The following is a 24,793-nucleotide window of genomic DNA, read 5'->3' on the forward strand; positions in this document are numbered from 1 at the left end:
ACCCGATGTCACAGGAAGGCCAAAAAAGATAATCAAGGAAAACAACAACACGAGCCACTGATTGTTCACCCTGCTATCATCCAGAATATGAGGTCAGTTCAGGTGCATCAAAGCCGGGACTGGGAGACTGAAAAGCAGCTTCTATCTCAAGGTCATCAGACTGTTAAACAGCCATCACTAACATTGAGTGGCTGCTGCCAACATACTGACTGTAATCTCAAGCCACATTAATAATTAATAATTGGATGTAATAAATGTATCACTAGTCACTTTAAACAATGCCACTTTATATAATGATTACATACCATACATTACTCATCCCATATGTAAACCCATATGTAAAATAATTTCAAAGATAATTCGTAAAAATCCAAATCACTTCACAGATCTTCATTGTAAAGGGTTTAAACACTGGGTTTAAACAGTGTTTCCCATGATTGTTCAATTAACCATAACAATTAATGACATGCGCCTGTAGAATGGTTGTTAAGCTAACAGCTTACAGACGGTAGGCAATTGAGGTCACAGTTATGAAAACTTAGGACCCGGAAGAGGCCTTTCTACGGACTCTAAAAAAGAAAGATGCAGGGTCCCTGCTCATCTGCGTGAACGTGCCTTAGGCCTGCTGCAAGGAGGCATGAGGACTGCAGATGTGGCCAGGGCAATAAATTGCAATGTCCGTACTGTGAGATGCCTAAGACAGCGCTACAGGGAGACAGGGCGGACAGCTAATTGTCCTAGCAGTGACAGACAACGTGTAACAACACCTGCACAAAATCAGTACATCCGAACATCATACCTGCGGGACAGGTACAGGATGGCAACAACAACTGCCCGAGTTACACCAGGAATGCACAATCCCTCCATCAGTGCTCAGACTTTCCACAATAGGCTGAGAGGGGCTGGACTGAGGGCTTGAAGGCCTGTTGTAAGGCAGGTCCTCACCAGACATCACCGGCAACAACGGGCACAAACCCAAAAAGTTCTCTTTACTGACGAGTCACGGTTTGTCTCACCAGGGGTGATGGTCGGATTCGCATTTATCTTCGAAGGAATGAGTGTTACACCGAGGCCTGTACTCTGGAGCGGGATTGATTTGGAGGTGGAGGGTCCGTCATGGTCTGGGGCGGTGTGTCACAGCATCATCGGACTGAGCTTGTTGTCATTGCAGGCAATATCAACGCTGTGCGCTACAAGTTTATTCTTCCCAGAGGATCAATACAGCTGCATTAGACAAAAACCTTTTCACACAATCACTGACATTTAACCCTTACTACACATCTGTACAAACATTGTATTTTTCCTGCTAGGCAGGACAAGAAGTGACATGGGCCATAAACTTGTATTTCTCCCTTAACGTGACCTGACCTCGACCCCCTTCATCACTACTCCATTGCTCTCCCCCCTTATCAATCCCTGCCGGGACACCAGTTAGTTGAGGTAGTTGAGGTAATATGTACATGAAGGTAGAGGTACTAAAGTGACTATGCATAGATAATAACAGAGAGTAGCAGCAGTGTAAAATGGGGGGTGGGCAAAGCAAATAGTCTGGGTCGCCTTTTGATTAGATGTTCAGGAGTCTTGTGGCTTGGGAGTAGAAGCTGTTTAGAAGCCTCTTGGACCTAGACTTGGCGCTCCGGTAATGCTTGCCGTGTGGTAGCAGAGAGAACAGTCTATGACTAGGGTGGCTGGAGTCTTTGACAATTTTTAGGGCCTTCCTCTGACGCCAGCTGGTATATAGAGGTCCTGGATGGCAGGAAGCTTGGCCCGAGTGATGTACTGGGCCGTACGCACAACCCTCTGTAGTGCCTGATGATGTGTGTATAGTATTTTATTTATATGATTATGGAGCTTTTCTTTGTTTGCTTTTGAGGAAACTAATAGGCTCTTTCTTTGGTGCATCGTTGAGTTGTATGTGTTTGTTTCAGAGAGCAGTTGCCATATCAGGCAGTGATGCAACCACTCTCGATGGTGCAGCTGTAGAAACCTTTGAGGATCTGAGGACCAATGACAAATCTTTTCAGTCTCCTGACGGGAATATGTTTTGTCGTGCCATCTTCACGACTGTCTTGGCTACATTGAATCCGTAGAGTTTTTACTCTGACGATTAGAACCTAACAAACCAAAAAGGGTTCTCCTATGGGAACAGCCGAAGAACCGTTTTTGAACCCTTTTTCTAAGAGTGTAGCAAGGCAGACAGTCATCACTCAATCACTTCAGTGTCGCAGTGGAGACTTAAAGTGACTAGGATATTGGTGAAGGAAGATGAAGACATGATCATAATTTCGTTTCTCTTTGTCTGACATCTAAATCAACCAATCAACGGTTAATTGTAAATCACTGATCAAACAAACTAAAAGTGTTTGACTACTTGTTTGTTTGGCGTTGTTTTCACAATGGATGGAAGCGAATACTGATGAAACATTAGTATTCAGGTAATAGAACAGAGCTCCGGGCAGCCGAGCGGAAATGGAGGAAAACTCGCCTCCCTGCGGACCTTGCTTCCTTTCACCCCCTCCTCTCTACATTTTCCTCCTCTGTCTCTACTGCTAAAGCCACTTTCTACCACTCTAAATTCCAAGCATCTGCCTCTAACCCTAGGAAGCTCTTTGCCACCTTCTCCTCCCTCCTGAATCCTCCCCCCCCCCCTCCCTCTCTGCAGATGACTTCGTCAACCATTTTGAAAAGAAGGTCGACGACATCCGATCCTCGTTTGCTAAGTCAAACGACACCGCTGGTTCTGCTCACACTGCCCTACCCTGTGCTCTGACCTCTTTCTCCCCTCTCTCTCCAGATGAAATCTCGCTTCTTGTGACGGCCGGCCGCCCAACAACCTGCCCGCTTGACCCTATCCCCTCCTCTCTTCTCCAGACCATTTCCGGAGACCTTCTCCCTTACCTCACCTCGCTCATCAACTCATCCCTGACCGCTGGCTACGTCCCTTCCGTCTTCAAGAGAGCGAGAGTTGCACCCCTTCTGAAAAAACCTACACTCGATCCCTCCGATGTCAACAACTACAGACCAGTATCCCTTCTTTCTTTTCTCTCCAAAACTCTTGAACGTGCCGTCCTTGGCCAGCTCTCCCGCTATCTCTCTCAGAATGACCTTCTTGATCCAAATCAGTCAGGTTTCAAGACTAGTCATTCAACTGAGACTGCTCTTCTCTGTATCACGGAGGCGCTCCGCACTGCTAAAGCTAACTCTCTCTCCTCTGCTCTCATCCTTCTAGACCTATCGGCTGCCTTCGATACTGTGAACCATCAGACCCTCCTCTCCACCTTCTCCGAGTTGGGCATCTCCGGCGCGGCCCACGCTTGGATTGCGTCCTACCTGACAGGTCGCTCCTACCAGGTGGCGTGGCGAGAATCTGTCTCCTCGCCACGCGCTCTCACCACTGGTGTCCCCCAGGGCTCTGTTCTAGGCCCTCTCCTATTCTCGCTATACACCAAGTCACTTGGCTCTGTCATAACCTCACATGGTCTCTCCTATCATTGCTATGCAGACGACACACAATTAATCTTCTCCTTTCCCCCTTCTGATGACCAGGTGGCGAATCGCATCTCTGCATGTCTGGCAGACATATCAGTGTGGATGACGGATCACCACCTCAAGCTGAACCTCGGCAAGACGGAGCTGCTCTTCCTCCCGGGGAAGGACTGCCCGTTCCATGATCTCGCCATCACGGTTGACAACTCCATTGTGTCCTCCTCCCAGAGCGCTAAGAACCTTGGCGTGATCCTGGACAACACCCTGTCGTTCTCAACCAACATCATGGCGGTGGCCCGTTCCTGTAGGTTCATGCTCCACAACATCCGCAGAGTACGACCCTGCCTCACACAGGAAGCGGCGCAGGTCCTAATCCAGGCACTTGTCATCTCCCGTCTGGATTACTGCAACTCGCTGTTGGCTGGGCTCCCTGCCTGTGCCATTAAACCCCTACAACTCATCCAGAACGCCGCAGCCCGTCTGGTGTTCAACCTTCCCAAGTTCTCTCACGTCACCCCGCTCCTCCGCTCTCTCCACTGGCTTCCAGTTGAAGCTCGCATCCGCTACAAGACCATGGTGCTTGCCTACGGAGCTGTGAGGGGAACGGCACCGCAGTACCTCCAGGCTCTGATCAGGCCCTACACCCAAACAAGGGCACTGCGTTCATCCACCTCTGGCCTGCTCGCCTCCCTACCACTGAGGAAGTACAGTTCCCGCTCAGCCCAGTCAAAACTGTTCGCTGCTCTGGCCCCCAATGGTGGAACAAACTCCCTCACGACGCCAGGACAGCGGAGTCAATCACCACCTTCCGGAGACACCTGAAACCCCACCTCTTCAAGGAATACCTAGGATAGGATAAGTAATCCTTCTCACCCCCCCTTAATGATTTAGATGCACTATTGTAAAGTGGCTGTTCCACTGGATGTCAGAAGGTGAATTCACCAATTTGTAAGTCGTTCTGGATAAGAGCGTCTGCTAAATGACTTAAATGTAAATGTAAATGTAATACTTGCTCCCATCATACCGCAACCGGTCAAGATCATCTCTGAATCATCTTACTCTCACACAAACATCCATTTTTAGAGGCCATTTTAGCATGTCTGAAATGTGGAACATATTTGGAACACATTTTCATGTGTACAATTTGATTGACCCAAACACTGACTCGTTCACTCACTCAATCTCTGTCTTTTTGCTCCCATTTCTATCTTAGACTTGGGTATGGATCATTTGAATACGAGAGGACATTGATATTTCCACCATTGGGTCTTTTCTTACAAATGTTTCTTCACATAATATGGCCCTTAATATTTAAAGTGTGGACTGTAATTATACCTTCATAGGATTATAATGGATGGCATCAAAAAAAAATCCACCTTTATTTAACCAGGTAGGCCAGTTGAGAACCAATTCTCATTTACAACTGCGATCTGGCCAAGATAAAGCAAAGCAGTGCGACAAAAACAACATCACAGAGTTAAACATAAACAAAAGTACAGTCAATAACACAAAATAAAAGAAAAATAGAAAGATCTATGTACAGTGAGTGCAAATGTAGAAGAGTAGAGAGGTAGGCAATAAATAGGCCATAGAGGTGAAAATAATTACAATTTAGCATTAATACTGGAGTGATAGATATGCAGATGATGATGTGCAAGTAGAAGTGCTGGGGTGCAAAAGAGCAGGAGGGTAAGTAATAATATGGGGATGAGGTAGTCGGGTGTGCTATTTACAGATTGGCTGTGTACAGGTACAGTGAGCTGCTCAGACAGCTGATGCTTAAAGTTAGAGAAGGAGATATAAGACTCCAGCTTCAGAGATTTTTGCAATTTGTTCCAGTCATTGGCAGCAGAGAACTGGAAGGAAAGGTGGCCAAAGGAAGTGTTGGCTTTGGGGATGACCAATGCAATATACCTGCTGGAGCATGTGCTACAGGTGGGTGTTGCTATGGTGACCAGTGAGCTGAGATAAGGCGGGAATTTACTTAGCAAAGACTTCCAGATGACCTGGAGCCAGTGGGTTTGGCGACGGATATGTAGTGAGGGCCAGCCAACGAGACCATACAGGTTGCAGTGGTGGGTAGTTTATGGGGCTTTGGTGATAAAACGGATGGCACTGTGATAGACTACATCCAGTTTGTTGAGTAGAGTGTTGGAGGCTATTTTGTAAATGACATCGCCGAAGTCAAGGATTGGTAGGATAGTCTTTTTTACGATGGTATGTTTGGCGGCATGAGTGAAGGGGGCTTTGTTGTGAAATAGGAAGCCGATTCTAGATTTAATTTTGGATTGGAGATGCTTAATGTGAGTCTGGAAGGAGAGTTTACAGTCTAACCAGACACCTAGGTATTTGTAGTTGTCCACATATTCTAGGTCAGAATCGTCCAGAGTAGTGATGCTAAATTGAGTTGGAGGGTGCAGGCAGAAATCGGTTGAAGAGCATGCACTTAGGTTTACTAGCATTTAAAAGCAGTTGGAGGCCACGGAAGGAGTGTACAGAAGGAGTGTTGTATGACCTTGAAGCTCGTTTGGATGTTTGTTAGCACAGTGTCCAAAGAAGGGCCCTATGTATACAGAATGGTGTCGTCTGCATAGAGGTGGATCAGAGAATCACCAGCAGCAAGAGCAACATCATTGATATCATTGATATATACAAAAGAGTCTGCCGGAGAATTGTACCCTGTGGCACCCCCATAGAGACTGGCAGAGGTCCGGACAACAGGCCCTCCGATTTGACACACTGAACTCTATCTGAGAAGTAGTTGGTGAATCAGGCGAGGCAGTCATTTGAGAAGCCAAGGCAATTGAGTCTGCCGATGAGAACGTGGTGATTGACAGAAAGCCTTGGCCAGGTCGATGAAGACTGCTGCACAGTACTGTCTTTAATCGATGGCGGTTATGATATCGTTTAGGACTTTCAGCGTGGCTGAGGTGCACCCATGACTGCTGAGATGTTGGCCGGGGTAGGGTTAGGCAGGTGGAAAGCATGGCCAGCAGTGGAAAAATGCTTATTGAAATTGTTGATTATCGTAGATTTATCGGTGGTGACAGTGTTTCCTATCCCCAGTGCAGTGGGCAGCTGGGAGGAGGTGTTCTTGGACATGGACTTTACAGTGTCCTAAACTTTTTGGAATTAGTTCTACAGGAAGCAAATTTCTGTTTGAAAAGGCTAGCCTGAGCTAGATAAAAGCTCTCACAGTAATGATGCATCATTTGATCTGCAGTCATCTTTCTCATCAGTAGCTACATTAGACTGCACGCTCTTAGAAGACAAACCTCAACCTTCATCACAATACCAGCCACCTCCATCTAGATCTCAAATTGGGATCATCACTTTGAGAACCGCACTGATTTATAAATAACATAAAAAGGGCTCCATCTACAGTACACGGCATCTGTTGTTCCGTGCATGGGTAATTTACCAGCAATTCTACATGGATCGCTTTGAAACGTCTGGCGCCTGAATTCTGTTATAGACGGTCAGTTATTATTGATGATGACACCATATGGTCCTGGACAAGTGGCATGTAGGCTACTTCATTCAATGCAGGAAGGTGGACTTTATTAGCATGTGCAATGGTCAGGGTACAGAGCAAAAAAGCAAAGATCAAGCGGTTGATTGTAGGTTTAATCATCTCTGCCTCAATGCATAGACCTACATGCTATGTAATGTAACCAACTGGAGTTTCAACCTGAGCCACAAGACTGTTAACTCGCTGAGCAAAGCCAAGGCATTAGCTCGGGGAGCAAATGCAAGTATTCAGGTCTCAGGGAAGATTACTTGTGAGTTTGGTTCTGAACCACCTCTGTTCTACAAATATATTCAGTACATCCTCCACAAGAAATATAAGTTGAAGTAGGAACTGAATCAGGGAGATGTGATGCTGAACCATCCCTTAAACCAGGGCTGCCAAACATTCTTCCTAGAGATCTACCGTCCTGTGGGTTTTCAGTCCAAACCTAATTTAGCACACCTGATTCTACTAATTAGCGGCTCAACAAGCCGTTAACTAGCTGAATCAGATATGCTAAATTAGGGTTGGACTGGAAACCTACAGGACAGTAGACCTCTAGGAAGAGGGTTTGGCAGCCCTGCCTTAAACCAACCCCTACAATTTAATGCATTGTCACTGTGATTCTGTCTCTGAGTCATGTCTTTGGCAGCCCTGCATATATCCATTCACAGAGGCCATTTATCATAACACAAAGTATCTACAGGTTTTCATTCTACTGTGACTGTGCTGGCGTGATTCATATTCAGATGCTTGTTTTCCTCCACAGCCACAGATAAATCCCAGACTCAAATTAGATCAGCCATGAATTATTCAGCTGTTCCTCATTAGGGTGTGTTTGACATACAATACCAATGTGAAATAAACAAGCAGAGGGTGGCAGGTAGGAGCGTTGGGCCAGTAATCGAAAGGTTGCTGGTGCGAGTATTTGGGCCAACGAGGTGAAACATGCGTCCTTGATCAAGGTACTGTACTTAAACCTTATTTGCTCCACGGGTGCTGTACTACATTGGCTGACCCTGTAAAACAACACATTTCACTGCAACTATCTGGTGTAAGGGACAATAAAACATCTTTATGTGTATGATAATTGCTCCGATTGTATTTTTCTTCTGCTAGTAGACTTCAGTGATCACTGTTATTGATGTGTAATTTCAATAGAAAGTTAAGGTCGGCCATGGAAACCTTGTATGGCCCTACTGTAAATACATGTACACAGCACCTTTTGATTACTTTGGCCATTGAACTGTACAGCACCATTTCTGAGGAAGGTTTAAGATTTTCTTTCTCCCCTCTTTGTCCGTGGGTATATTCAACAACTGCAGTGTGTGTGAGTTCAAATAGTGGCCAGCCTGTTTATTGACAGGGAATGAATGGCAGTGTCTATACTGACGTAGCTCGATGCTAAACTGACTCTCAGTAGACTAAGATACACCAAACAAATACTTTAGTCCCCACAAAGGCTTTTATCTTGGACAAAAACCATAGCTATTGAACCAGATAATTTCAGCAATTGTAAAATGTATCTTGTTTCAAGAGGGCAGTAAAGATCCAACAGATGGCAGCAATTGCTGCAACAGGGTAGCCTACTAAAATGTCATATAACAGGGATATAAACCGGAACAAAAAAATGAAAATTATCAGTGTGGGGCCATAATTGAGAACATTGTAAATATGTGCATCAGCCAATTAAAATCTGTGACGTATTCGCACGTGAAAGCTGTTCACATTATATAATCTGGTACATTAAGCACCATGCTAAACTGAGCAGGTGGTGGTGATTATTTCCTGTAACAAATTCTGCATCAGTTTATCAGAGATCTTGTGCTTTTTATCCACCAAACAATGACATAAATTGATATAAAATCCAACATGTTTGCTAATCCGTTTCACACCCATCCGTGTGCTTTAACGGAAAAAAATATAAACTTAAATGTTGTATAGGCCTTTATCTTCCAAAATGTGCGATTTTGTCTTTTGGAATTTTGTCTGACGTTACTAGCTAGTAGCCTAGTTAAGGATGCATCATGCAATATTGGCACTCTACTATTTGTTCCATGTGGAACAAAATGAAAACGTGAATTAGGAGGTTTAAAATATCCCTCCGGTGGTCAAATTGACCTACAGTATTTTAAGAAATTACATTGGTTGGTGGATATAAAGTGTTTGTTTTTGATAGGCTGATTCAGAATTTGTTACAGCAAATAATCACCACCACAAGCTCAGGTAGGCATAGGACTAAATGTGTGTCACGTTCTGACCTTTCTTTGTTGTTTTGATAGTCAGTGTTCAGTTTACATTAAAAAAGATGAACGCTTACCACGCTGCTCTTTGGTCCTAACCTTCTTCCCAAGACAGCCATTACAGAACCACCCACCAAGAAAGGACCAATCAGCGTGGTAAAGGGCAGCAGCAGCAGCAGCGAGATCTGGACTATGTTACAACATGGGACGAAATAGAGAGGTGGTCGGTTGACCCAGGGAGAGTGCCGGAGCCCACCTGGGATTCTCTGGAACAATGTGAGGAGGGATACCGGCGAATGGAGTTGGCACGGTGATCAAGGAGGCCCGAGAGGCAGCCCCAAAAATGTCTTGGGTGGGGGCACACAGGGAGTGTGGCGAAGTCAGGTAGGAGACCTGCGCCAAGAGAGATGGACTGGGCAGGCACCGTGTTATGCCGTGAGGAGCACGGTGTCCCCGGTGCGTGTGCATAGCCCGGTGCGGTACATTGCAGCGCCTCGTATCGGCCGGGCTAGAGTGGGCATCGAGCAAGGTGCCATAAAGCCGGCTTGGCACATCTGGTCTCCAGTGCGTCTCCTCTGGCTGGTGTACATGGCACCAGCCCTACGCATGGTGTCCCCGGTTCGCCAGCACAGCCCAGTGCGGGCTATTCCACCTCGCCGCACTGGCCTGGCTATGGGGAGCATTCAGCCAGGTAGGGCTGGGCAGGCTCGGTGCTCGAGGCCTCCAGTGCACTGCCACAGTCTGGTATCCTGCCGCCTCCAGGCCTCCCAGTGCACTGTCTCCTCCCACAGTCTGCCAGGGTCTATCCAGCGTGCCAGGGCCTCCAGCGCTGCCAGGGTCTTCCTCCTGCCCAGCGCTGGCAGCCCCTCCTGCCCGCACCAGCCCAGCTGTCTTCCTCCGTCTCCTCCCTCAGGTGCTCCTGCCCAGCGCTGCCAGGGTCTTCCTGCCCAGCACTGCCAGGGCCCAGCGCTGCCAGGGTCTTCCTCCTGCCCAGCGCTGCCAGGGTCTTCCTCCTGCCCAGCACTGCCAGGGTCTTCCTCCTGCCCAGCACTGCCAGGGTCTTCCTCCTGCCCAGCACTGCCAGGGTCTTCCTCCTGCCCAGCACTGCCAGGGTCTTCCTCCTGCCCAGCACTGCCAGGGTCTTCCTCCTGCCCAGCACTGCCAGGGTCTTCCTCCTGCCCAGCACTGCCAGGGTCTTCCTCCTGCACTGCCAGGGCCTGCCCAGCACTGCCAGGGTCTTCCTCCTGCCCAGCACCAGGGTCTTCCTCCTGCCCAGCACGGGACCCAGCACTGCCAGGGCTTGGGTCTTCCTCCTGCCCAGCACTGCCAGGGTCTTCCTCCTGCCCAGCACTGCCAGGGTCTTCCTCCTGCCCAGCACTGCCAGGGTCTTCCTCCTGCCCAGCGCTGCTAGGGTCTTCCTCCTGCCCAGCGCTGCCAGGGTCTTCCTCCTGCCCAGCGCTGCCAGGGTCTTCCTCCTGCCCAGCGCTGCCAGGGTCTTCCGTCCGCCCCTCTCCGCCGCCCGTCCGGTGCTGCCGGAATCTCCCGTCCATTCGGGACCCGTGGCTTGGGTCTCCAGTCCGAGGTCGGCGGCGAGGGGCGCCGCGTTAGAGGCCACGGAGGCGGTTAGAGAGTCGGAGAAGGACTGTGGTGGAGTGAGATCCACGTCACGCGCCAGAGCCACCACCGCGGACAGACTCCGTTTTGCATCCGGAGTCCACACCTTTGGGGGGGTACTGTCACGTTCTGACCTTAGTTCCTTTCTTTTGTCTTTGTTTTAGTATTTTCAGGGCGTGAGTTTGGGTGGGCAGTCTGTTTGTTTTTCTTGGTTGGTTTTTGAGTTTGGCCTGGTATGGTTCTCAATCAGAGGCATGTGTCGTTAGTTGTCTCTGATTGAGAATCATACTTAGGTAGCCTTTTTCCACCTGTGTTTCAGGGGTGTTTGTTTTCTGTCTTTGTGTCTGCACCAGACAGAACTGTTTTTGTTGTTTTCTTTGTTGTTTTGCTGTTCAGTTTACAATAAAAAGGAAAACACTTACCACGCTGCGCTTTGGTCCTCACCTTCCCAAGACAGCTGTTACAATGTGCCAGGTTATGGAATGGGAGCAGCTAACTTGAAGCGCTTTATCACGTGCGACTACGTCAATGATTTCAATTGGCTGATGCACATTTTGAGACTAAGAAAAAGTCTAAACGTAGTTTTTCAAATGTTCGCTAGTATGGCCCTGGAGTGAATATATCACCACCTTGACTTTATCACTAGCAACAGTTCTCTAAGTCACGTTTATCTGAGGGGATATGTGCCACAAAGACTGAATGTTTGGGTAACGGTGTGGTGTGTAATTAAATCATTAAGATGCATGTGTTCGCGCCATAAAATGTATATTGATGCATATTAAATTCAATGAAGTGTATCTTATTCAATATTGACTGGAGCCGTACCTGATTGTAAATTGATGGAAAGCATCCACAGAGAAACACAATCACAATGAGTCACAGTGTTATCTCATAATGTCATCAAAAGGATAATCAATGAATTTCTCTATTGCCTAGGGCCAAACTCTTCAGAGGGAAGAAAGTGCATGGAGATTATGACATCAAAGTCGAACAGGTAAGCCTCATTAGGCAAACTGCGTCCATTAACTTTTGGCACCTGTCTCAATTCTCTACCTAGAAACTGAATATGTATCTATGACACCTATTGTTGTAGTGTCTACGTTCAGTACTTCAGATGTACCTGTCTGTTTTTCTGCCTTGCAGGCTGAGTTCAGTGAGATCAACATCATAGCTCATGCCAATGGGAGCTGTAATGTGGACATGCAGGTTCTGAGAAATGGTACCAAGGTGGCCAGGTGAGACACGCATGGACGCACGTGCCCGCCCACACACACACACACACACACACACACACACAAGCCAAACTGTAGCATCTGAACTCATTGACAATTCACCATTGCTCTGAGAGGCTATTTTTCCTGAGCAACACACTCAAGCCTTACATGCTGACCACACCGCTCCTGTGGCATGTGAGAGCGTGGCAAAATAAATGTACACATACATGTTATTCAACCGTTGCGACAGCGATGACATTGCGACAAGTTGGTGCTATTTGTGACGCTCAACGCGCTGCAAGTCCTGCCTCTCAAAGATGAACTGATGTCCACACTCCAGTAGTAATGCACCATGAAGTTGGTTGCCAACCATATAGAGTTCAAAGTAATAAAAAAAAAGAATCCTGAGGTTGGAGGAGAGATGAGAAAATGGTAAAAACCAAATTCCTTTCTCATCATCTCTCCTCCTTCCTCAGGCTTCTTTTTTTACTTCTTTGGACTTTATATAGTGGTTGGCAACCAACTTTACGGTGCATTACACCAATGAGGAGATGGCACGTGGGTATATGCTCCTAAAAACCAACGAGGAGATGGGAGAGGCAAATAGAATCTATTTTAGCACACGCAGACGCTAGCTGAGGTGCGCGAGCAGTGTGGGTACAATGATTGAATAATATGTATGTTATTTTCAACGCTTGCGCACGCGACACAAGTGGTGTGGTCAGCATTAGTTGACCTTCACATGTAAAGAGAACCATGGCAAATTTCCAGATTTGATGTCTAACATTGCGAGCACGTTGATTTTGTTCACCCACACCAGTAGCAATCAGGACACGCAGGTTGAAATATCAAAACAAACTCTGAACCAACGATATTAATTTGGGGACAGGTCGAAACGCATGTAACATTTATAGCAATTTATATAGCTTGCTGTTTCTAGCTAATTTGTCCTGGGATATAAACGTTGAGTTGTTATTTTACCTGAAATGCACAAGGTCCTCTACTCCGACAGATAAAACGGTTAACCGAATTCCTTTCTTATCTGTGGATTGATTGTCTCATTACACACACCTGGTTCCCATTCCCCCCCAGATTAGTATGTATATGTGTCCTCTGTTCCCCGTTGTCCTTGTCGATTATTGTCCCATGCCATTTGGTCTTGTGAGTACCTGTGCTCTGTTGTATTGGCTTTCCTGCTACGTGTTATTGTGCACTTGTTATTACGGGTCTCGTCCCGTGTATTATTTAGAGGTTTACAACTCGCTCTTTAGTTTGGGTTACATCCCTGTTGTCACGTGTGCTCCTTCTCCGGCCTCTAGGTTACCAGGCTGCTCGTTATGGCGAACACCTGTCACCATCGTTACGCGCACCTGCACATTGTGAGACTGGACTCCATCACTTCCTTGATTACCTGCCCTATATATGTAACTTCCTTCGGTTCCTTACCCAGGCTTCATTGTTTCTGTTTCTTGTCTGTGTGTTGTTCGAGGTTCTTGTTAAGTATTATGTTCTGTTTATTTTATTAAACACTCACTCCCTGAACTTGCTTCCCGAATCTCAGTTCACATCGTTACAGAATGACGCCGCACCTAAGGGAAGTATCAAGGAGTGGTTTTTGCATTTTGGGCTAGGTGCTAATGACGTCGGGTCCGGGAGCCACTACAGGCTCTCATGCCTCAGCCGGATCAACAGGCTCCCCTGCCTCAGCCAGCTCGTTGGGCTTTCATGCCTTCACTGGATTGCCAGGCTCCCCTGCTTCTACTGCCTAGTCAGGCTCTCATGCCTCAACCGGATCGCCAGGCTCCCCCGCCAGGCTCCCAGCCGGCGACAGGTTCCCAAGCATCAGCAGGGGGTGACCGGTCCGCTCCTGATCCACGGGATCGTCCCTGGGGCTGGATCCAAACGTTCCAAGCGTACCATCAGCTATGAGCTCTCTCTCCGGCGCTCTAGGTCACCATACTCCTGCGTCTCAGCCGGATTGACGGGTTTCCTGCACCTCTGCAGAGGTGACCGGTCCGCTCCTGTTCACCTGGATTGTCATTTTGGTCAGCGTCCTGCGGCTAGAGCCATGCGTCGGGGAGAGGGTACTGTCACGTGTGCTCTCTCTCCGGCATCTAGGTCACCAGGCTGCTCGTTATGGCGCACACCTGTCACCATCGTTACGCACACGTGCGTTTCGTCAGACTCACCTGGACTCCATCACTTCCTTGATTACCTGCCCTATATAGACGTCCTCTCACTGTCAACTGTGTTTATTTCAGCAAACTTAACATGTGTAAATATTTGTATGAACATAACAAGATTCAACAACTGAGACATAAACTGAACAAGTTCCACAGATATGTGAAATTGAATAATGTATCCCTGAACAAAGAGGGGGGGGTCAAAATCAAAAGTAACAGTCAGTATCTGGTGTGGCCACCAGCAGCATTAAGTATTGCAGTGCATCTCCTCCTCATGGACTGCACCAGATTTGCCCGTTCTTGCCATGAGATGTTTCCCCACTCTTCCAACAAGGCGCCTGCAAGTTCCCGGACATTTCTGGGGGGAATGGCCCTAGCCCTCACCCTCCTATCCAACAGGTCCCAGATGTGCTCAATGGGATTGAGATCCAGGCTCTTCGCTGACAATGGCAGAATACTGACTTTCCTGTCATGCACGAAATCACGCACAGAATGATCAGTATGGCTGGTGGCATTGTCATGCTGGATGGTCATGTCAGGATGAGCCTGCAGGAGGGTACCACATGAGGGAAGAGGATGTCTTCCCTGTAGAGCACAGCGTTGATATTGCCTGCAAAGACAAGAAGCTCAGTCCGATGATGCTGTGACTCACCGCCCCAGACCATGACGGACCCTCCACCTCCAAATCAATCCCGCTCCAGAGTACAGCCCTCGGTGTAACGCTCATTCCTTCGACGATAAATGCGAATCCGACCATCACCCCTGGTGAGACAAAACCGGGACTCGTCAGTGTAGAGCCCTTTTTGCCAGTCCTGTCTGGTCCAGCGACGGTGGGTTTGTGCCTGTAGGCGACGTTGTTGCCGGTGATGTCTGGTGAGGATCTGCCTTACAACAGGCCTACAAGCCCTCAGTCCAGCCCCTCTCAGCCTATTGTGGGCAGTCTGAGCACTGATGGAGGGATTGTGCGTTCCTGGTGTTACTCAGGCAGTTGTTGTTGCCATCCTGTACCTGTCCTGCAGGTGTAATGTTCGGATGTACCAATCCTGTGCAGGTATTGTTACACGTTGTCTGCCACTGTGCGGACGATCAGCTGTCCGTCCTGTCTCCCTGTAGCGTTGTCTTAGGCATCTCACAGTACAGCCATTGAAATTGATTGCCCTGGCCACATCTGCAGTCCTCACGCCACCTTGCAGCAGGCCTAAGACACGTTCATGCAGATGAGCAGGGACCCTGCATCTTTCTTTTGGTGTTTTTCAGAGTCAGTAGAAAGGGCTCTTTGGTGTCCTAAGTTTTCATAACTTTGACCTTAATTGCCTACCGTCTGTAAGCTGTTAGTGTGTTCACGACCGTTCTACATGTGCATGGTTTAATTGAACACGCATGGGAAACAGTGCTTAAACCCTTTACAATGAAGATTTGTCCTTTTCTTTTTTTTTGCTGAGTTTATGTCGCTCCCTTTGGTTCCTTCCCCAGTCGTCATTGTTTCTGTTTCATGTTTGTGCATTCTTCGAGGTTCTTGTTTTGTATTATGTTCCATTTATGTTATTAACACTCACTCCCTGAACTTGCTTCCCGAATCACAGCTCACATCGTTATACATATATATATACACACACAAAAGTACGTGTTTGTTTTGGGATATGTCCCCATTGCTTTCATGACGTACTTTATTTTGGGTGGAGAAATGAAAAAAAACGATTACATATTCCTGCGCCTGTCTCCTTTCATTATACAGCGTGACAGTCCCCAAAATCATATAATTGGCTCAGTTTGTTTCGATAGTTCAACCTGCGTGTGCTGATCGTGTCTGGTGTGGGGGTACAAAATCAACATGCGATCGCATTTCCCTCTAAAGCATCTGTATATTCATTTTTTTTACAGGTCATTCAAGCCTGACTTTGTCCTTATCCGCCAGCACGCCTTCAGTATGACCCAGAATGAGGACTTCCGTAACCTGATCATTGGTCTGCAGTATGGAGGCATCCCCAGTATCAACTCCCTGGAGTCCATCTACAACCTGTGTGATAAGCCCTGGGCGGTAGGTAGACAGAGGACTGGCTGGGTGCCATCCATGATGCTTGTGTATTTGTGCCTACAGTACATAGTTTGCATAATTTGACTAATGGATGTCTGATGTTTGACTCTAGTTTGCACAGCTAATAAGCACCTACAGGAAGCTTGGTGCAGAGAAGTTCCCTCTGATTGAACAGACCTTCTATCCCAACTACAAGGATATGGTAAGAACCTAATCATCTCCTGCTCTGAAATGTAGCATTTAATGTGTGACTTCTTTTGCTTTGTTGTCTGATGAAACCACGCATACGTAAAACAATCACGTCTACACGGTTTATTACCCAGGTTGCCATGCCAACGTTTCCTGTCGTTGTGAAAATTGGGCACGCTCACTCAGGAGTAGGAAAGGTAAGAATGTTAGTCATTCTTGTAATTTACAAAAACAATTGCTACACAAAAAAGATTATACTAGAAAAAAAATACATGGGTTTCTAACTGTACTCTGTGTGTGTGTGTGTGTGCTGTGTCCAGGTGAGGGTAGATAACCACAGTAAATTCCAGGACATCGCCAGTGTGGTGGCTCTCACCCAAACCTACACCACCACTGAGCCTCTCATTGACTCCAAGTACGACATCAGGATCCAGAAGATTGGCAATGACTACAAAGCTTACATGTACGTACTAATTATTCACCTGTTTTATGTGTATGATATATGCTTCTGAAAAGCTTCACATTTTCCTCAGTGTACCTTAAGGATCGTCCGTTTCTCGAAATAATCCAGCAGTGTAATCAAATTAATCCAACACTATTTGAAATTGCCAGGGACTAATATGTATACATGTGTAATGTCTGCCTCATCCATTATAGGAGGACCTCAATCTCTGGCAACTGGAAGACCAACACAGGCTCAGCCATGCTGGAACAAGTGGCCATGACTGACAGGTATGAGTCCTGAACAACAGCAGTACAGCACCACTGATAATGCATCCATTCTTATAGGACAATGCCCTGTCTCATTACGAGAGTCACGTAGCTCATTAAGAGACCATGTAAACGTCTGTATTGATCCGAGTTAGCACTGCATTGTGTTCTCTCTGAATGGTACACAATTGACAACAGCCATTTGAGTAATTGCATTGCTACATGCAATTTATTTCTGTTAAATAGCAATAACACTTGTCTTTGGCATGAATCTATAGACTGTGACACTATGTAAGACCACTTTTTGTGAGTGTCTTATCCCTCTTCCCCTGTGTTCAGGTACAAGCTGTGGGTTGACACCTGCTCAGTGATCTTCGGAGGGTTGGATATCTGTGCTGTCAAAGCCATTCATGGGAAGGATGGGAAAGATTACATAACGGAGGTATGAGCTTCATACAGTTGGAGTAAGCGTGAAAATATTTCAATGTACAGTGCTTGACGTATTGCATCCATTTCTTATGCTGTATTGCCTCATTATGTAGTTGCTCTCTACACACCGACGCAATATAATGAAAGATTCAACATCTTTGCTAATCGATGTATTGATGTATTCCACATCCTTGTCAGGTCCTTTTGAGTCTATCTGGTTGCTATGGGAACAGCAGCCTACACGTGATATGGTTGTAACTATATGTTCATGCTCACACAGACACACAGTTGAGAGGAGCACAGGGTCAAGCTGCAGTGCCCCTGGATGGAGAGCATGTTTTGGGGTTAAGGGCCTTGCTCAAGGGCCCAACGGTAGGGGATTTTTTTTAGGATATGAACCCAGCAGTCCCTTTTTTTTCCGACGCCTGTTCAAGATTCGAACAGGTGACCTTTTGGCTACAGGTCTAACTCCTTAACTGTTGGGCTACCTATTTTCCCAGCCATTCAGTTTTTCCCTAATTTCAACTAAAAGTGTCCACCCTTCATAACCTACTCCCCTTCCACCTTCTCTTCCTCTGGTAATAATACCATCTTCTGTGTGTGTCAGGTGGTGGGGTCCTCCATGCCACTGGTAGGAGAGCATCAGGCAGAGGACAGGCAGCTCATCACTGACATGGTGGTAGCCAAGATGAACCAGGCAGTAGGACGGACACCCACTGGGTCCCCTAACAGACCTACCACCATGCAGCCATCACAGGTATGGTGCAGTAGGCTACATACACCACTGTATGGGGGGGATGTGATCAGTCATAGTCTTACAGGAAGGCTTTGTAGGAAATCCGGTTTGAGAGCCTCCGCCTATATTAGAGTTTATTGTGTTACAGCCATATTAAATCAAATCAAATGTTATTGGTCACATACACATATTTAGCAGATGTTATTGCAGGTGTAGCGAAAGGCTTGTGTTCCTAGCTCCAACAGTGAAGTAGTATCTAACAATGCACGCAAATCTAAAAGAATGGAATTAAGAAATCTATAAATATTAGGACAAGCAATGTCGGAGTGACATTGACTAAAATACAGTATATACATATGATGTGGGTAAAACAGTATGTAAACATTATTAAAGTAACCAGTGATTCCATGTCTGTGTACATAGGGCAGCAGGTTGTGTATTACTGTCTCTCAGTAACTAGAGTATAGCTATATTTTTATAAAATATATTCCTGTTTAAAAAGTGCATTTAAAAAGTGCAGAATTGTATCATAAGGACATAATGACTTCTGCATTAAAGAATGTTACTTGTAGTGGACACTATTACTGTAGTGTCCCTGGGATTATCACTGTGTTTTGTGTGTTTGCAGAGTGGTGGCCAGAAGGACCTCGTGGTTGATCCCAAGACTGGCACTGCACACCCTCCTCAAGGTTGTCTGCAGTACATTCTCGACTGTAATGGCGTTGCAGTGGGGCCAAAACCCGTTCAGGCCAACTGAGTAGCCCGCCAGGGAGGAAGTCTATGTAATATCGAAATGATGATGACGTACATTAGCTGGACACAAGCGGGGAGGGTGTTGGGGGGAGAGACGGTAGACGAACTGAGATGTGGCTGGTATTAGTTTGGGCCAGAGTGTAGTGCTGGCCTGGACTGTGTTTTTCCTCTATGCAGTGTCAAGATGTACTGTTAACGTGTTTCCCTGTTGATTTAGTGTGCTTGTAACGGTCGCCTCTGTTTATCTGTAGCCGTGGTTCTTTGGGGCTGTTGTTGACAGTGTAATAAGCAGATTGTGCCTACACTGAGTCCAGTGCTGCTGTGTGTGCCCAATGTTTGATTCAGTCAGTATTCATTATTTGCCCTCCCTCTACCCCCTCACCCCCCATTTATTTCTCCATTTTGGTGTGTACTTTTAGATATTGTTCAAACTGTGGTTTGTCGTGCAGTTTGACGTTTGTGTATATGTCAATATGTACATGTTGGTGCGTATGACTGTAGTGGTAATTATTTTCATACATATACTAATATAATAGATATTTATTTTTGTTTTGCATGAATGATATTCAGGCAGGTAACAGTATGTTTTTTTTCCTTCTCATTCTGGATGTTTCTTTAGTGACACCACTATTGTTCTTTTGATCCAAACTATGGTCCTTGTGATTTATGCATTGTGAATGTGTCATAATAACAAATGCATATTGTATAAGTTAAACAAAATAGATGTATGCATAAACAACCAAATGTTAGAGCCAAGAAAGCTGATGAGTACCTGCATACATACAGCCAGATCACTGCTATGTAAAAACCTTCATTCCATGCGTTGTTTGAAAGGACATGATATATAGATTTGTCTTTGTCCATTATTAGCAGATAGCTTACCCATCAAGATACTTCCATCAGTGAATGTTGCTATAACAACCAACGCTTAGAAAGACAGTTCTTTGACAGTTTTATAACCTGTCTCTTATGCACAGAACACAGCCATAGCTGTTTTCATGTGTATGAGGACAAGCATTTTAGATAACTTACACAATTACAATAGACTACTGTTAAAAATAAAAAGTCCTGTTGTTTTTATGGTAACTTACTGGCAGACGGTTACCTGTAAGTTACTGTAAAATAAAAAGTACAGTATGTTACTGTAAATTCAAAATAAACTTTGGTTTAACAGTACATTAGTATGTTTTACTGTAATGCACTGTTAAACCAGTTTCTTCAGAATTTATGGTAACATACTGTACTTTTTTTTTTACAGAAACTTACAGGTACCTGGCTGCCAGTAAATTACTGTAAAACAACAGGATGTTTTTTAGTGTTTTTTAGTGTTTAGTGTTTTTTTAGCCTAATAATACATATTTGACTCATTCATTATCACGCAAGCACGTATATGGGATTGGTTTGTGGCAGCTGCAGTTGCGATCGTGAGAGGAGAGATTTTATGTGATAGAGTTCGAGAGTAACTAACTATGATATATTCAAACGCTCTCATTCATTCCAAATAATTAAGATACATTAACATAATGACTCTAGAGGTTTGTCTGTCAACTAATAAGATTCCAGTAACAACCGTTGCATCTTTGGCCAACGATTAATGTGTCAATCTGTTTTTATTCATATATATATATATATATATTCCAGGAAGTAGTCAAATTAGTTCTGTCACTTTAAATTATGTTGTCCAAGTCAAAAAACAAAACTGTGATTCAGTTAAATGGTCAACGTGTTACATAATATATCTGAAATATTAGGTATGAGGTTTCTGATTCTACCATAAGTGCACCGTCCGTGCAGAATATCAACAACCATATCGGCGTTGCCATGACAACAGTGATGGTGCTCTGTTTTGCAGTGATGATGTGCGTGGAGTTATGCTTATGTTACTGCCATTTAAGGATTCTTTGACATATTTGCCTTATGCTCCTCTGAGTTAATGGAGTGCAATATATATGTTTTTAACTTTATATTCTTTATATTTTTATTACCAGATATTATTCCATAATTTATTCATACAGCTACATTCACAAGTGGGATACAAACATTTTCCCATTAAAAACACCTGCATTAAGTAGCAGTTAATAATGTAGAATCCATGCATGTCTCCTATTTGGTACAATGGTCATACTGCACAACTAAGAATACAGCTATATCAACACCATTGTAAATGTGTGTCACATTCTAAAACACACTTTTGTTTGTTACTAACAGAATTGTACAAATGAACTATGTTAGCAAGCTCTATGTGCAATTTATGTTCCAACGTGTATGAAATGCCATTGTGTCTGTGCAGATAACCCAGAGAGTAACCCTGTAAAAAGCCTTACCTGTGGCTTTGTGTTGTGGTTTTGTGGGGCAAACTGCCATGACGTTCCTATAAAAGGGAGGATAGAGTGGAGGCACCAAGGTCCTTAATAGTTGCATGGTGAGGTATTTGTTGTGGAATTAATTGATCAAAGGCGCTATTGTCAATGGACACTCAAAATCAGCCATCCTGCCCAGGTGAAACTCCTTTGCTGGCTTAGTTTTTCATACCGGCTGGGTTACAGCTATTTGGGACCAGGGTGGCCACCAACTGTTAAGTGTGTTCTCTTGGAACTAGTGTTGAATTGTTTGAAAGAATTCAGTACAGATAACAATATATTGTGGAAAAAAATTCCCTAACTGGATATTTTGCCCCTGTCACTGGCAATAAAGCTTACTTTGCGGTATATGCTCAGTCTGTGTCGCTATATTTGTTAGGGTTGTATAAAAAGACAATATTAACGAGCAAATCACCCTATATTGTGGCACTATGTACATACAGTAGCTAGAGAGACTCCTTAAAAATGCCAGTTTATAGAAATATATTTGGAGCAAGAAGACCGACAACAAACACAGGTGAAGCAAGGTCAGAAAACAATATCAATTTACTTCTATTTTTAGACCCACTAATGATAGTTAAACTCTTTATCTATCATGTCATATTATTGAGGTGGAGAATCATTGAGCAAACTGATTGTTTGGTCAAAACCCCTCCATCTATACCCTCAAAGCATGTGTGCCCCACATTGCATTGCTTCTAATGCATGAAAGATAATGTATCTGCAGTATTGTAATATTGTATCCTCTCCTGCTTTGTGTGTCTTCATTTCGCAGCTTTTACTTCCTCCCTTTGACCAGTGTCAATTTTAGACTGTGTCTACTGTTTTTGTCAGATGGTTTGAGGGACAAAATTTCACATACAACTGTGAAAAAATACAGACTCAAATTCAAAGACTTTTAATATCCTCTCTCCACAGCAAAAGTGTGATAATATCATAAAGTGTTTCTTGTACTAAAATTAGGGGGCCGGGTGGAACCCCAAAGTCCCAGACCTGATCCAAAGTCAACTCCTAAAGCTTCTGCTAAGGACTCAAGCCAGAGGCCTACCCCAACCACACAGCAGCCCCAGTCAGCGAGTCAGGGAAAGCCCAGACCAGGAGTTCTGGGGGCTCAACAAACACCTCCAGCACAGCCTGCCAAGCCTGCACCCCCAAGACAGCGCAACTCAGCGCCTCAGCTCCAACCCGAGTTCAAGGCACCTCCACAGGCCTCAGCCCTGCCCCAGCCTGAGCCACTGGCCCAACCCCAAAATGAGCCAACGACTCAGGCACAACAGAAGGACCTGAGCCCTGAGCAGAGCCAGCCTCCAGTGGTAGAGCAGCCAACAGCAGAGGAAAAAGCACAGGCACATCCATCGCTGAAGTAAGAACACATTGGCAGCAACATAAAAAAAAACATAGTTCCGACATAACTAAAAGGTTTAGCCAAAAAGAAGAGCCTGTATCTAATAAATACAATGCTCTACAGTCAAGTTGTGAGGTCATTTGTTCTGACAAAACCTTTGACGTTCTACAGATTGTAATCAACTATTTTATTTTGTTTTCCAGTAAATCTCAGTCCCTGACCAATGCCTTTGGTCTGAAGGAAACATCCTTCTTTCGTACAGCCAGTGAAGATGTGGCTAAAGCCGAGACCATGCGCAACTTGAGGAAGTCTTTTGCAAGTCTGTTCTCTGACTAGACGCAGTGTGGGTTGAATATCCCTGAAACAGAGGGAATGAAACATGAGGTACCAAAACCAGTCTCTGTGTCATCAACTTCACAAAGTGTTACAGTTAACCTCCTTCCTGTTTATCTAGATACATACATACTGTGCATGCTATATCATTACAGTACTACAATTGATGGTATGACTTGTTGAGATGCAAGTCGAGAGATGTAAAGTTTGTGTTGATCATGCAGTAGTGTGGGTGTCACTGTTGGGCAGAAGAGCATCAAACCATCTGTAATGTGCATTTATGACTTTTGAATGTTGTAGCTTTATTGTAAATGTGTTTAATAGTTTGAATGTGTACGGTCTGCCATTAGCATAAGCATAATATTTTAGTGGTATTGTGATAGGCATTTGGCTTTGTTTGTAGACATTATTGTTGACATGAGTATATCCACTGATGTTTTCTGCAGTCCTACAACTCTTAATAAAGTTACCATGCATCAATAAGCAATGTGACTCTAGAGGGCCTACTCATTCTCTGCATTAGAAATGCAGATGTAACCCATGGAATTAATAGGTTACACTTGTAGTTATATTAACCCCTAAAAGAGGCAACATACCTTTAGCTTCAAAGCAGTAATGATTGCAAAGCCTTTTGTAACCCCAGTAAATGGTTTAAGATCCCTAAAATAAGCATATATTTGCAAAATGTCACATTTATAGTCAAATCTGATGTTTCAAAATATATGTTTCAACGTGTATTTTTTATCAATTGGATCCATGGCCACTTGTTATGAAAACTTGTCTGTTATTCGTTCAAAGTGTTGTGTTTCTGTGGTACTCGGAGGCTCAGAAATTGGCGATTGAGCTAATCTGACATACCTGTATGACCTAAAATGCCATCCGATATGGGCGATCAGGGTTGGGTAGTAACTGATTACATGTAATCTGGTTACAAAACAAACTGTAACTGTAATCTGTTACATTACCAGCTAAAATATTGTAAGCAGATGACAGATACGTTTGAAAAACTAGATGATTACTTCTTGGATTACCTTTAAAATCCAGAAAGGATTACGGCGAGAGAAAAATACATTATGACACCTTTCAATTTTATCAATGACATTCAATTCAGCATTGAAAAAGGGCACAAGTTTAAGTTGTTCCACCTGAGCAAGTCTGACCTCAAGTCAGAGACCACTGTGATGACACACCAAATGCATTTGATGGATCCTTTTTGTCTTCTCCTAATGCCACTTCAGGGGAAAGTAATCCAAAAGTAACAGAAAGTAATAAGATTACATTACTGAGTTTGGCTAACCGTTACTCATTTCAATTTTGGACAGGTAACGGTATACTGAACAAAAATATAAATGCAACATGCAACAATTTCAAAGATTTTACTGAGTTACAGTTCATATAAGGAAATCAGTTAATTGAAATGATCAGGATCAGAAACTAGTCAGCATCTGGTGTAACCAGCGTTTGCCTTCTCCTTAGCGTAAAGTTGATCAGGCTGTTGATTGTGGCCTGTGAAATGTTGTCCCAGTCCTCTGCAATGGTTGTGCGAAGTTGCTTGCTGTTGGCAGGTACATGGTACACATTGATCCAGAGCATCCCAAACACGCTCAATGAGTGACATGTCTGGTGTGTAAGCAGGTCATGGAAGAACTAG

At 44.9% G+C, this 24,793-nt stretch overlaps 1 protein-coding gene across 1 annotated transcript in view; it reads left to right on the forward strand.

The window, feature by feature from the left end:
• The window catches only part of syn2a (synapsin IIa), a 42,872-nt gene extending 19,247 nt beyond the window's left edge, over positions 1-23,625 (forward strand). Inside the window, exons 2-13 of the mRNA XM_064923414.1 lie at positions 11,791-11,848; positions 11,998-12,089; positions 16,133-16,289; positions 16,399-16,488; positions 16,610-16,672; positions 16,796-16,938; positions 17,133-17,207; positions 17,526-17,628; positions 18,223-18,372; positions 18,980-19,040; positions 22,428-22,827; positions 23,013-23,625. Coding sequence (XP_064779486.1) covers positions 11,791-11,848; positions 11,998-12,089; positions 16,133-16,289; positions 16,399-16,488; positions 16,610-16,672; positions 16,796-16,938; positions 17,133-17,207; positions 17,526-17,628; positions 18,223-18,372; positions 18,980-19,040; positions 22,428-22,827; positions 23,013-23,145 — 1,525 coding nt within the window. The 3' untranslated portion in view covers positions 23,146-23,625. The remainder of the gene's footprint in view (positions 1-11,790; positions 11,849-11,997; positions 12,090-16,132; positions 16,290-16,398; positions 16,489-16,609; positions 16,673-16,795; positions 16,939-17,132; positions 17,208-17,525; positions 17,629-18,222; positions 18,373-18,979; positions 19,041-22,427; positions 22,828-23,012) is intronic.
• Positions 23,626-24,793: the final 1,168 nt, after the last annotated feature.

The sequence above is a fragment of the Oncorhynchus masou genome, chromosome 18, assembly GCF_036934945.1.
Source record: "Oncorhynchus masou masou isolate Uvic2021 chromosome 18, UVic_Omas_1.1, whole genome shotgun sequence".
In the NCBI taxonomy this organism is placed as follows: Eukaryota; Metazoa; Chordata; class Actinopteri; order Salmoniformes; family Salmonidae; genus Oncorhynchus; species Oncorhynchus masou.